This window comes from Ammospiza nelsoni, chromosome 3 (genome assembly GCF_027579445.1).
Source record: "Ammospiza nelsoni isolate bAmmNel1 chromosome 3, bAmmNel1.pri, whole genome shotgun sequence".
NCBI lineage: Eukaryota > Metazoa > Chordata > Aves > Passeriformes > Passerellidae > Ammospiza > Ammospiza nelsoni.
This window is the reverse complement of record NC_080635.1, coordinates 26,493,610-26,505,934: the sequence shown is the minus strand read 5'-3', so window position 1 is coordinate 26,505,934 and position 12,325 is coordinate 26,493,610. Positions and strand designations below refer to the sequence as shown.

At 36.2% G+C, this 12,325-nt stretch overlaps 1 protein-coding gene across 2 annotated transcripts in view; it reads right to left on the bottom strand.

The window, feature by feature from the left end:
• PLEKHH2 (pleckstrin homology, MyTH4 and FERM domain containing H2) overlaps window positions 1-12,325 on the bottom strand; it is a 54,415-nt gene that overhangs the window by 15,101 nt on the left and 26,989 nt on the right. For both annotated transcript variants that reach the window (XM_059469010.1, XM_059469011.1), the window contains 11 exons: window positions 11,563-11,638; window positions 11,029-11,123; window positions 10,249-10,393; window positions 8,003-8,139; window positions 6,847-6,957; window positions 6,496-6,582; window positions 5,822-5,980; window positions 5,432-5,512; window positions 3,111-3,290; window positions 2,235-2,343; window positions 2,019-2,131 (listed from right to left, as the gene is read on the bottom strand). In XM_059469010.1, the coding sequence (XP_059324993.1) occupies window positions 2,019-2,131; window positions 2,235-2,343; window positions 3,111-3,290; window positions 5,432-5,512; window positions 5,822-5,980; window positions 6,496-6,582; window positions 6,847-6,957; window positions 8,003-8,139; window positions 10,249-10,393; window positions 11,029-11,123; window positions 11,563-11,638 (1,293 nt within the window). The remainder of the gene's footprint in view (window positions 1-2,018; window positions 2,132-2,234; window positions 2,344-3,110; window positions 3,291-5,431; window positions 5,513-5,821; window positions 5,981-6,495; window positions 6,583-6,846; window positions 6,958-8,002; window positions 8,140-10,248; window positions 10,394-11,028; window positions 11,124-11,562; window positions 11,639-12,325) is intronic.

The window sequence follows — 12,325 nt, the reverse complement described above, 5'->3', positions numbered from 1 at the left end:
TAGGTTTACCAGTAGATTTGGAAAACACTGCTAGTTCTGCAAAATGGGGTGAAAAGGGACCAGAATGGATGAAAATCTATACAGAGAGACTTGAGATAAAACACCTCCTACAACCCATGCTATTCACTCTGTATCTAACAGAGTGAACTGTAACAGGGGTTGGAACAATTGTGGTGGCAGGAAAATTTAAGGACATGCTGAACACAGCTCACCCCTCTACAGGACTTGGAAATTCAATGTCTACAGCTCTCAGTGCCAGACATTGTAAAATGCTTCTGTAAGTAGTGAGCACAACATGGCAGCAAATACACAGATAAAAAATCCACAACTCAGAGCCATTGATTTACATCTTGGCTTCCATGGTATTTTTATTGTAGGATAAGTATGACGTTGCCTATACCCAGTACTGTCTCAGGAAAGCCAGCATTTGTTGTGCTGTGTTAGAAGAAAGGATTTATATCACTTGTTGCATTTACTGTATACAATAGTTGAATTTTTAAGGGATATAAGCAAAAATAAAGGAACTGGATAGAAACCAAATCTATTTCTAGTCTATTTTTTTCATAAATGGGATAACTGAAACATGATGTGATCTGTTTCTAAATTCCCTACCTGACTTCTAAGCTGATTTATACAAGGTTTCAATGAAGGTCATACAAGTAATCTCTAGTTAACTTACTTTAGGCAAGTGTCTGTGATTTGAATTAGGTTAAAAAGTGATTTCCAAGTAGACCTAAATTTGTTTTTATCAAAGAAGTAAATTTCCTTGTAAATTCCTGCAGGATTGCAGGAAATAAGATGGATGTACTTCTTTGAAGTGTTTCAAACATCCCAGAGAAACAAGCTGGAAAGTCTGCCCAAAAGTGTCCATGATGAAACATCGAGTGCTTGTCTTGAATTCCTCTCTAGATCTGAACCATAACATCAAAATTCTCCAGATAGTTGATGCTTCAGGGAATTTGTTCTTTAGACTTGTCTAAGTTTTCTGGAGAAAGTTCATTTATGCAACCTCCATGCTTCCAACTTGTAATTTATTTCACAACATACAGACAAAGGAACAGCAAAATTTTATTTTTTCTCTGAATTAGCTTTTATAGCCTGGAAGAGATTAATGGCATTGCAGCATACCCCCTCTCATAGGCATCAACTACCTACCTGGCCTCCAGCTGGCAGAGCTGTAAGGCACACAGAATTTCTCAAGAACTGTGGCTCAGTGGTTATGAACCAGTATGTGTCTCCTAATCATAAAGCATTTTTACTACACTGGGACACATATATATGTATGGGTATTTTTAAAGATCTGTGAGAGTCTTTCAAAGTGAACTCAACTCTTGTGAAATACTTTTAATATTTTTTCTATGGAATATTTTCTCTATTTATATTACTGAATAATTGGTCTTTTAAGAATAGCTACTTCATATGAAAATTTTTTTTAAATTAAAAAGAGCAGTACAATCCCTGCTTTCTATGTCAGTTTTAAATAATCCATGACTTGCGGAAACTTAAAATTTACTTTCTTTTCGTTCTGATTTTTAAAATATCTCCCAGATGATTTAGATGTATCTACAACAAAACTTTTTCCTATTATTTTTTCCTCTGAATCTAACTGAAAAAATAGTATTTCAGATACAGTTTTCTGAATGCAGAGATCTGTGCATGCTGTTATATTCTTTGGAGCTATGAACTTCAAGGTAAAATTATTATCACTCATGATAGTCATGGATTTCTCTACTAACTTGAACTTTATCAATAACTTATCAAATAAGTAGGAACACCAAAAGCTGAAGCCTAAACTGCTCCCTCACAACTGAAGGTTATCTTTACATTGGAATTGATAGTCTTTGGTGAGGGAAAATGGGCACATTTTGTTGTTGTCCATTAGTTACCTCCACTAAAGATAAAAATAAACATATATTTTTTCTTATTTTTTGAATATATCTAGTAAGCCAACTAACAGCCATTCTTTAGCAAAGAGTTAAAATAGTCAGTTAATAAAAAGGCATCTGCTATGGTTTTACCTTAAATAATTTAATTGCTTCAGTTTGCAAGGCTTCTGATGGCAGTGTTGTAAGAGGGGAAGTAATTCCTTCTTTGCTATGGCAAAGGGTAGGATGTCTCCAAATTTGAGAAGCTAAACAGATAAAATATATACATTTTGCAATTAATTCAGTTCATAAGTACATTTACTAAGTAAGCACTGGAAGATCAGTATGTTGAAATGAAAATAAACTTACTGGCATCACCTTCCACATTTAGTAATTTGCAAAGAAGTTGTTCAAACGCAGATCCAACATTGACACTGGTACTTCCAGCTGCAACTGTCAGATGATAAAGCCATGTGTCCTAGAGCAGAAAAACACAGCAGCTCACTCGTTCTGTGCTGGAAGGAGCTGCTTCAGCAGGATTCTGCTCTCAGCTTAAAACCCTACCATGCACTCCTTTTGAAGCCCAAAGAAGTTTGCCTTTGGTTAAATAAACACACTTTCATGGTCTCTATGTTACAAATGTTAAGCAAGGAAGATTGGACAGAGCTCTCCAAAAGTTTTTACCCTCAGAAATCATGTCTAATTATCAGGGCATTCTTCCTTTCCTCTTCCAAATACTTAAGTCATTTTTTATCACTGCCACATCCTGCTCACCGGGGGATAAGTCCAGAAAGCAAAATGAGGTCTACAAGATTTATTGGGAACAATGAAGCACCAATAATAAAAATGGTTTTAACCCCACCTCTTACTGCTCATTTACTACAGTAGGGCAAGTCTAAGCAATGTCAGTCTTGTCAGTGAAAATGGATACAGTACCCTGTAACCTCTCAGCTACAGCTCTGTCTGCAAGTTACTGTATGTGAACAAAATTCTCATTACAGCATATAAGATATTCTGCACCATCTACTTATGTAGGCAAGCCTGCATATTTTTGTCTATTTTAACAAGGATTACCTACACTACCATTGATTTGCAGACAAACTCTGATCAATATTAATAAAGGAAATACTATGAAAATACAAGCCAGGTGATTTGTAGTCCTTGTCCTCCTCTAGAAATATTCCTATCACAGCACCATACTCATAGATGTGCTACTGAAACTCAATAAAAACATCCATTTTTTACCTTCTCATGTTTGGATCCTATGAGAAGATAAGTGGGTCCTTGATCTTTGGGGTGGATAACAACAGTGTAATGGGTTGATAATAAACTGCGACCACTGGCTTCGTAATCTTCATCAGAATCACAGGATCTATCAACTTCTTCAACCTTTGCCTCAAAAAGCTTGATTTGACCAAGAGGAAACTAAAAGTAAAGGGTAATGTTTGTTTCAGTGCACACTGACTTTGTATTATATATTTTTATATTTGCTATTATACAGAATTTTTTCTTATTCTGCAAATAGTGAACTACCATCTGTACCCATTTGTATTTACTTATTTTCAGTCCTGCCAAGGAATTTCAGATAAGCCAGATCTTGCAGAGAGATGAGACTCAAAATGAGACTGGTATGTGCCAAAGTCTGAAAATGAGATTTTCAAAAATTCTTTTCCACATCTGCCTCCATATATAGCTAATGCAATAAATGTATGTTAGGGTGAGAGAAGTCATTCTTCAGAGTTCTCAAACCTGGTTCCAAGCAAAAATTTCCTGTGTCAAGCCTAGAACTTTAATTATGATCTTGTTATTTTAGAGGACAAGAATGTATTGTTGATGTATCTGGTTTGTTCATACTCTAAATTCAAAAGTTAGATTTTTTGTGTGATAGACCTTCTAGTTGGTTTCTTTCTCCAGTCTGAGAGATCACAGAGCTTCAGTGTTGAGATGTTTATGTAGTTAGCATCATTTAGCAGAAAATATTTTATCTAAAAAAGCCATTCAAGAGGAAATTTTCACAGAAATATTTCTTTCTTAGCCCTTATCAACAGGAAGCCTCAACAAACATAAATACAGGATGAAATCTCTTCACAGCTGGGTGGCAGGACTGAGAGAGGCTGACTGGCTGCTCTACACAAAACTCCCTCCTCTCACAGTGCCACTGGTAAGGATTAAAAAATGATGTGGTGATTTGTATTTTCTGTAGTGCTTCTGAAGCATTCAACTTTTTGAGTAAGATAAGATTCTGAGAATCAAAAGATGTTGTTTCACATCTAAGTAGTCAAGATTGATTTATTCACCAAATTTAAGTAAAACACAATTGGCTGGCTTTTAGTTTGAATTCCATTTTGAAAGGAGGTCAATTAAATGGACTCCATTATTGTATTAACCACTGCAGATAGTGTAATTTATTTCTGCACAGCCACAGTCAGCTACAGAAAACATGATTTTAATTAGCATATTGTTGAACATTAGAAATAAAGTAGCTTTGGAAAACTTTTCATACATATTCTGCTTACAAAAGCTGAATTCTCATTCTGTTCCAAGTTAGCAAACTCGTTTCAATTTTACTTTAAAAGGGCAGCTAAACTTCTTCCAGATGTGAGGGAATTATTCACAAGAATCCAGCAAAATTCTTCACTAAAGAACATGCTAAAATGCCAAAATATTCAGTGGTAAAAATGTATAAATTCAGATATGTTAAACATTGAGATTTTTCCTTAGGAGAAATTGTAAAGTTAATTTTAATGTCTCTGTAGGATGAGCTTGAGATTATACTCAAGCCAGTTGATTCCAAAACCCTGTTTTACATTGTTTTAAAGAGCAAAAATTTGATGGATGGTTACTGCTATCTTATTCATACAGTTCTAGAAATGGGGTTTTGTTGAGGTTTAAATGGCTATAAAAGGAAAGGATGACAAAGGATATAACTGGCTCTATGCAAAAGCCATGAATTACTGACTCCAGTGTCATTATCTTCTTAAAACAGAAGTACAAATATGAGAATTTCTACTGATTTTTTTTATAATGGCTCAGTGGACTGTTCAAAATCCTGTTTCTGACCTGCCTCCATTAAAAAGATGTTTCTTGTGACAAAATACAATGCCTTGGGAGCAAAGGGACGAGTGAAAGTCATGTCTAGGAAGTGTCCTAGCTCTTGCAGCACTGTGTACATACAGTGACATACCAAAGAAAAGGATTTGGAAGTCAACTGAGGGACAGAAAGAACATTTAAATTCTTGAAACTCTCAGTCACTGCCCACTGCAAAGCATATATGAAAGGGTTTGCTTCCAGAACTACATGACAGCTGCGTCTTTTCTGATGCCTGTCAGAAAGGGACACCTGAACTCCAGGCAAACCAGTGCCCCCTTCATCTAGGGATAACATACATAACATGGATCACATCCTGCAGAAAGAGACCAATGGATGTGGTCTGCATTGCTGGCTATTAGGCAGAATCTTCCAGGCTGACAATCTGTGTATAATACCAAGACCAACTGTACCTTAAAAAAGATGTAGGTTTCTGTTTAAAGTCTACATTCTCTGAATAAACAAGAAAGGGACCTACCTTGTCGTCTTGATTACGGAAATAATACAAAGTTTTTCCAACTAAGGTACACCAAACCCTTTTGGAATATCCATGTTTCACCTGTAATTACAGAACATCAGTAATAATCATGACAATTAATAATAATCATTAATAATAATCAATAATCATGAAAATAGTCGGTAATAATACCGACTATTTTCACCATCTCTGAACTCTGATGATATTGGGAATGCATGTCTTGGTTCAAATTCCTATCCACATCACTGGACATAAAATTAAAATTGTGACTCTATTAAGGGCAAAAGAATCAGAGCATTAGATGAGATGCTCATTTAAAGCCCAGTAAGGCCACTGTTGGCCTAAACAGTGTTGGAAAAAAGCAGACTGGGGCAAGAAGTGTTTTCCTACCTTTGTAAGTAATCCTTTCATGGTTGGCTTGATTTCAGACTGTACAAAGAGTGGGCTGGCAGCCTGTATTTTGAGAACATTCTGCAGTACTTTGATCCATTCCTCTAAGATGTTAGGGGAATCTGCAGTCAGGTAGTATGTTCGTTTCTCTGTAGTCAGCTGTGTAGTAACAAGGAGTCTTGAGCTTCAAGAATTGACATATTTGACCCCACAGTGTGGGATATGTAACATACACCACCCAATGCAGCTCCACAGCTTCAGGGAGTTTATCTTCCCCGAAGTACTTTTCAGTAATGAAACGTTCCATGACAAGACAGAGCAGAGAATCTCAATCTAAATCTTTATCTGGGAAGTTCCAGGATGGCAAGTTGAAAAAACCCAGTTCTCCTTTCAGACAAATGAATTCTCTCTATCTCAATGGCTGACTCCGAGACTGCTCTCTTTATTTCTATCCCATATGTGATGATCTAACCTTTGTGGCAATACAAAAAAGACTCCAGGTAGGCCTTTTTATATTTTCTGTCACTGAAACAATTCTTTGGTTTCAAATGAAAAGCACATTATTTAATTCCAAGTCCGCTCTTGGACTTCCAGTGCAACAGGGACTGGAACAAGGGATTGGCTTTGGGGATGGAGGGAATGCTGAAACAGGAACAGAGGAGAAAAGCAGGCACCTGAATTGTTTGTTTTCCATCACCTCTTTCAATGCGGCTGGATGCATTTAGCTCAATTTGACCTTGAGGCTTTCGAATAACATCACTCTGGTATGGAAAGAATGGAAAAAGAGTATTTTAAATCTACCAACAAACAGCAATAAATTAATATAAGACTAATTTAAACATTAATCTTGATAAATACTTTCTAGTTAGACATTGTGTACCTTGTACACCTCTTGAGGAAGTGAGTACTAAATCACTCTGTAACAGCTCAGAAACCAGAAGTGCATGCATTTTTTTCCTTCTAGCAGCCTTAGATTATCAGTAAACAATCTAATACATAACAACAGGTAAGTTACATGTACTTACTGGAGATTTGTAATACAGCAATTCACCTCCTTTAAGCACAAACCACCGTCGTTTCCAGGTCTTTACTTTGCCACCCATTTTTAACAGATATCCAGATTTTTCCAAAGGTTCCTGGTTGTTTAGAAGTTAGATAAAAAGTGCTTAGATACACATATATACCTCTGCCCCTCAGAAATAGGTATAAATATACACAAAGAGATACATTAATGACTTAAAAGCATGCTAAATAATAATTATGGTATTCGATGAAACTTTTAATCCAAGGACAATGTTTTTACAGGTATTGATTAGGACAAATGTCATGCACATGGGTTAACTAATGGATATCCCTACTTACTGTTATAGTACATGAAGGAGAGTAAGTGCCCCAAACTACAGAAAATAATGAAGAATATGATGATTTCTGATTTTACTTTCCAGTTGTTTATATTAAACAAGGAGCAAAATTAATAAAATATAAATGTATTCTGTTTTTCCGAAGTCCAGGTTCTAACCTGAAAACCAGATATAAAGCACTGTAATTCAGAGCTCCTCACAGACAAACCTCTAGTGTGTACCCCTGCAGAATAGAGTTCACAGTTTTGCTCTGTGAAGAGCCTAAAACAATCTTCATCAGCAGGTTGTCAATCCACTTGTATGTTAAGACACTAACTACTAACATGAGCCATTAGAAGCTCCTGGAGGCTGACCAATACCTCATAATGGTTTGGTTTCTTTGGCCTGTCTTCACATGTTACTCTACCTAGGATTTCTCTGATGTTTTCCCTGTATGAGGAAAGGATAGAAACTTATTACTGCACATAGATTTCTACTGATGACTTCAGCTCCCCTTCTATTCACCTAACTATTCAAATAATAATTTTAAACTGTTTTGAGTATTTCATATGCAATCTGATAGCAGACCTGGTTACAAGAAAGGAAATTTCAAGTAATTTGAATTGAATTCTGGAGTTGTTGACCTATTATTCCTTCATTATATAGGAAAGCTTAGAATTATCTTCCACTTTCCTTCACTAATTACAGTCTTACTTGGCTAACACTGTTGGTATATTTTGCTGTGAGTCAGCAAGACTGAATGAAAAGGTTTGGTAGCAGTCTTTGGACATAAATATACACACAGTAGCTCAGGTACACTTCACAGAACTTCAGTACTCACATTTTTTCCATTATCACTAGATGAGGAAGAGGTCTTAGGAAGTTTCTGCTCTGGCTCTGAATAGTCTGTATCTACTGAATATGCATCTGGAGGAATAGCATAGTCACTTTCTGAGGTCACAGAAGACAGAGATGCACCTGTGGTAAAAGAAAAAAGAGTTCTTTATATATACATTTTTATTACTTTAGAAACAACTGAGATCAGAACAGCCATGCAGAAGAAACATCTTAATAGAATCTGCAGGCAAACATAAGTATCAACATAAATCCATCAGGAACCAAGAATTTTATAGAATATCAGCACACTGAACTATTAGCTAATTCTCATTTTATTCATAATTAAGCAGTTAAAGTCCCTTATAAATGGAACAACAAAAAAAATGTCTTCTGTATATTATCACCTTCTGCTACATTACCACAGCTTCTTTAAGGACGGAGTTAGTGCCATGAATCATACTCATTGTCTAGGAAAAAACCCCAGGATCTTTAATTAAACTCAGCAACCTTCCCCCTGCGCTTTCTGACTCACTATAGCATCTGGATTTCTCAGGCAACTGCCCATGTACTAAGAGGTCATACTCAACATCTGCTTGGTGTTGAAGCTTTAGGTGACTGTTTTGCAATCAGCATGGATTTGTATACCAGGGTTTTCTAAAAGTTTGATTTTCATATTTCAGGGGGATTTTAGAGTTTATTAGCTTTAATCCTGAAAAAATGTACCCTGCTTTCAATTCTAGTGGATCAGTAATAAAAATTCAAACTGCTCCCTCATTCATTACAGAAATATTTTCATGCATGTGAACATCTTCTTTTGTAAGGACTAGTGTTCCACTCTGCAAGGTTATACTATAAAACTGAAATGAAAAGCCTTTTTTTCCTTTGTTTCAATAATTTCCCAACTCATTTGCCAATTTTATTCTTAAAAAAGGCTTTTCTCATTTATTGCTTGAGTAAGCCACCAAGACTTTGAGAGTGGGCTCTTCTCATGATGGATCTTTCGTAACAAATTGCAGCGAGCCAATTGTGCTTTTGGTGAAATGTGTGACTGCCTAGATTTTTAAAGAATATGATCTCAATGAAGACATGTACATATGTGTTTGTGGTTAAGAAAGGTTTCCACACACGAAACAATGCATGAACAAAAGGAATGGTTCCATTTTACAGACACAGATATAAAGTGCAGGTGAAACCAGCTTTTAAATTACCCAATTTAGCTTTCCTGTTGTGTTAAGTACACAACATGAGATATGTCTGCAGCCAAGGCACTGGTTTCTGCTCAGCAGGATGGAGCTCCTGGGAAGCAGGATCTATGGGTCCTTTTCACACTAGTGTGGCAAAACTACATCACTGGAAAAGGACTGGACTCCAGCTGTGGCTGCCACTGGAAACGCTGAGTGGGACCAGTGTCTCTGCCCCTCTGCTGCAGGGTCACTGAATGGAGCTCCTGGTAACTGGGATTTTTGCATGTATAACTGAGACTGCCAAATAATGTTATTTAGCTTTCTAAAGCAACATATAATGAGGAATCTTAACACTTGGCCACACTGGGATGTTGGACTCCCTTAGTTTACACAGTGAAGAAATACTCAGAGAGATGTAACACTGATAACATCACCTAATGAGGAAGGACTGTATCTTTCAATATTATGAAGCATATTATTTCCATTTTGCAGATGGAAAACACAGTCACCTAGAACCGTGAGATTTGTCTTCCACAGAACACAGAACATTACCAGATATGTGTTCTAACTAAATCTTTGCGCAGGACCTTAAGACAATCACTGTGAAAATGAAAGAAGTCTTCTATTGCATGAGGTGACAGAACCAAATAATTTATTAAGGGAACTTTTTCACCTGCTTTCTGATCACATGAAATTGTTTTATAAACTTGAATATATTTGTGTTTTCTTTCTAAAGGCAATTTTTTTTCTAGGTAATTTAAATTTTTCTACAATTAAAAGTCACAGGAAGTCCTTGGCATGACAGAGTATAGGTAGAATGGTGCTTCTTGCTTTAAATGTACAAGTTACTTTTCCCTCAAGACAACAAGATTAATGCCTTAAAAAGATATTTATAATAACAGCAATAAAGCCAAATCTCCTGACTGAGTAACAGATCTGGGCTTTGAGAGCCTAAATTTTAGATGTCCATGCTATTTAGTGAAGAAATCAATTCCTAAGCAAATCATGTAAACTGCCTGGTTTTCCAGAGTTCCCAGAAGTTATTTGTTCTTACGGTTTCGCCCACCTCGTTTCATAGCCCGGGGGCTCCCTGGACCACTCCTGCTCCGACAGTCAGACTCGGAAGTCCTTGAGCTGGACCGAGAGCTGTCTTCTTCCTCAGATCCTGACGACTCATCCAGAAATGGGCTGCTGCTTATTTGAGTTGCTTTCTGCAGAAGGGAACACAACATCCTTTGATACCTTGCATAAAGGGCATCAGTCATTTCCTTCATACTGTGGCAGGGCTCTGCTGGCTCCACAATACTCAGAGCTGTTCTTGCCCGGGTTGTGAGTTTTGGCACAAAAATATTAACATGAAACTGAATTCCCTCTGCCCTCTGCATACTCAACCACACCCATACTTTAAAACAGAAACCTGAGGTAGCTCAAGGCATGGGTCTTTCCAAATCACAAAAGGCTGCCAGAAGACAAACAATGCTGTGATTACTGACTGCTGGCTGTGTGACTAGAAACAGCTTTGGCACTGACACAAAGACATTTCTACACATACACACACTTTTAATTATGACATTGAATGCCATGTGGTTCTGCTTAATAATTAACAAGCCTTTGGAAAAAATCAGCAAGGAACCTAAGAAGAATTGACCTAGGCCAGTAACATTTTATAGGCAGTATTTTTTTTCCCCCCAGCTATTTGACATTTCTATTACTTCTGGGGGTCTTTGATCTCTATACATCAACTTACAACATATTTGGCATGGTAGTATCAAATGTGAAATAGCAAGTTCCTGGATGTGAAGCCTAATGGTACTTTAAAATTTTCTTTAAACAGTAATACAGTTACCCCTTTCAAAGTGGTGTAGACAGGAGTGGTCATGTTCTTATATATCAGAGAAGTGTATAATCCAGATATGGAGCATGAAGTCAGTGAAACAGCATCTAAAAAAGCAACGTATTTTATAAATTGCCTTCCTAATTCACCCCCCAATTAACAAAATTAAAATTTAATTTTTTGCATTGTATAACTGCTATAAAAAATAACTCTTGAACTGTTTTGGATGTGAGATTTATAGCTTTTTGAAATTTACAGTGCTTTTAAAGACATAAATAAAATTGCAGTCACGAACACTAGCCCTTTTAAAATTGGTACCTGGTATAGATTCTTCAAAGTAGTGAAATGCAAAGTAAACCGCAATGAACAAAGTACAAATTCAGCACAAAGTCAAGATGTGAGGTACCAGAAGATAACCAATAATCTTCTAGGCTTTAAACAGCTGTTAAATAAACCTTTCTAAAAATATTTTAAAGGTCCTTGCTCAAAAATCACCAGAAGAAGAGAACTTATGTCAATGGGACAATGAACAGCTAAACCACTTACTTTTATTAAGAGATTCCATGGTGAAAGCTTCAGACATCCTTAAACCAGATTTGGCTACAGCATAAATTCTACTTTCCTATACAAGCAGAATGGATTTGATAGTAGATAATTAAAATACAACAATTACTTTTGTTCTGTTTAGCCTCCTAGTCTTTGTGTTAGTGCAACTATGTGATAAAATGGTTCCTAAAATGACATTGTCAATAGCAGCTGAAAAATGCATCCTTCTTTTGTGTGCTGTACACTGATAGCCATAGCCTTTTCTGACATTTTTCATACAACGTAAGTAACTTATTCTTAAAAATACTATTATCAGGTGCCAAAGAAGCTTCAGTAAGAATGTTTTTTAATGGAAGACGGGGTGTTAGGAGCAGAGAAATGCCATTAGAACACAACTTTTAAACCATTTTGTGTTAAAAGACAACAATAACAAAATGTATAATGCAAAAAGTTCAGTAAATATAGAGAAGTTGTTACAGAATGTATTATTCCTGAATAATAATTAATAAATATATTTAATAAATTATTAATTAAGAAATCTCTGACACTGAAACCACAGAATTAGTGAGTTTTGACACAGCTAATTTTGGATTTTGTGTAAGACATATTAATATCTATTTTAATATCCTGACTGATGGCTTTAAAATTTTACTTGGAAATGTGATCAATTACTTCTGTAATTTGTAGTTGTCTGCTGTCAACTTAATTGTCTAGATTGTGAGTGGTACAGTGGTTACAGCAAGGGCATTGACAACATTCTTGG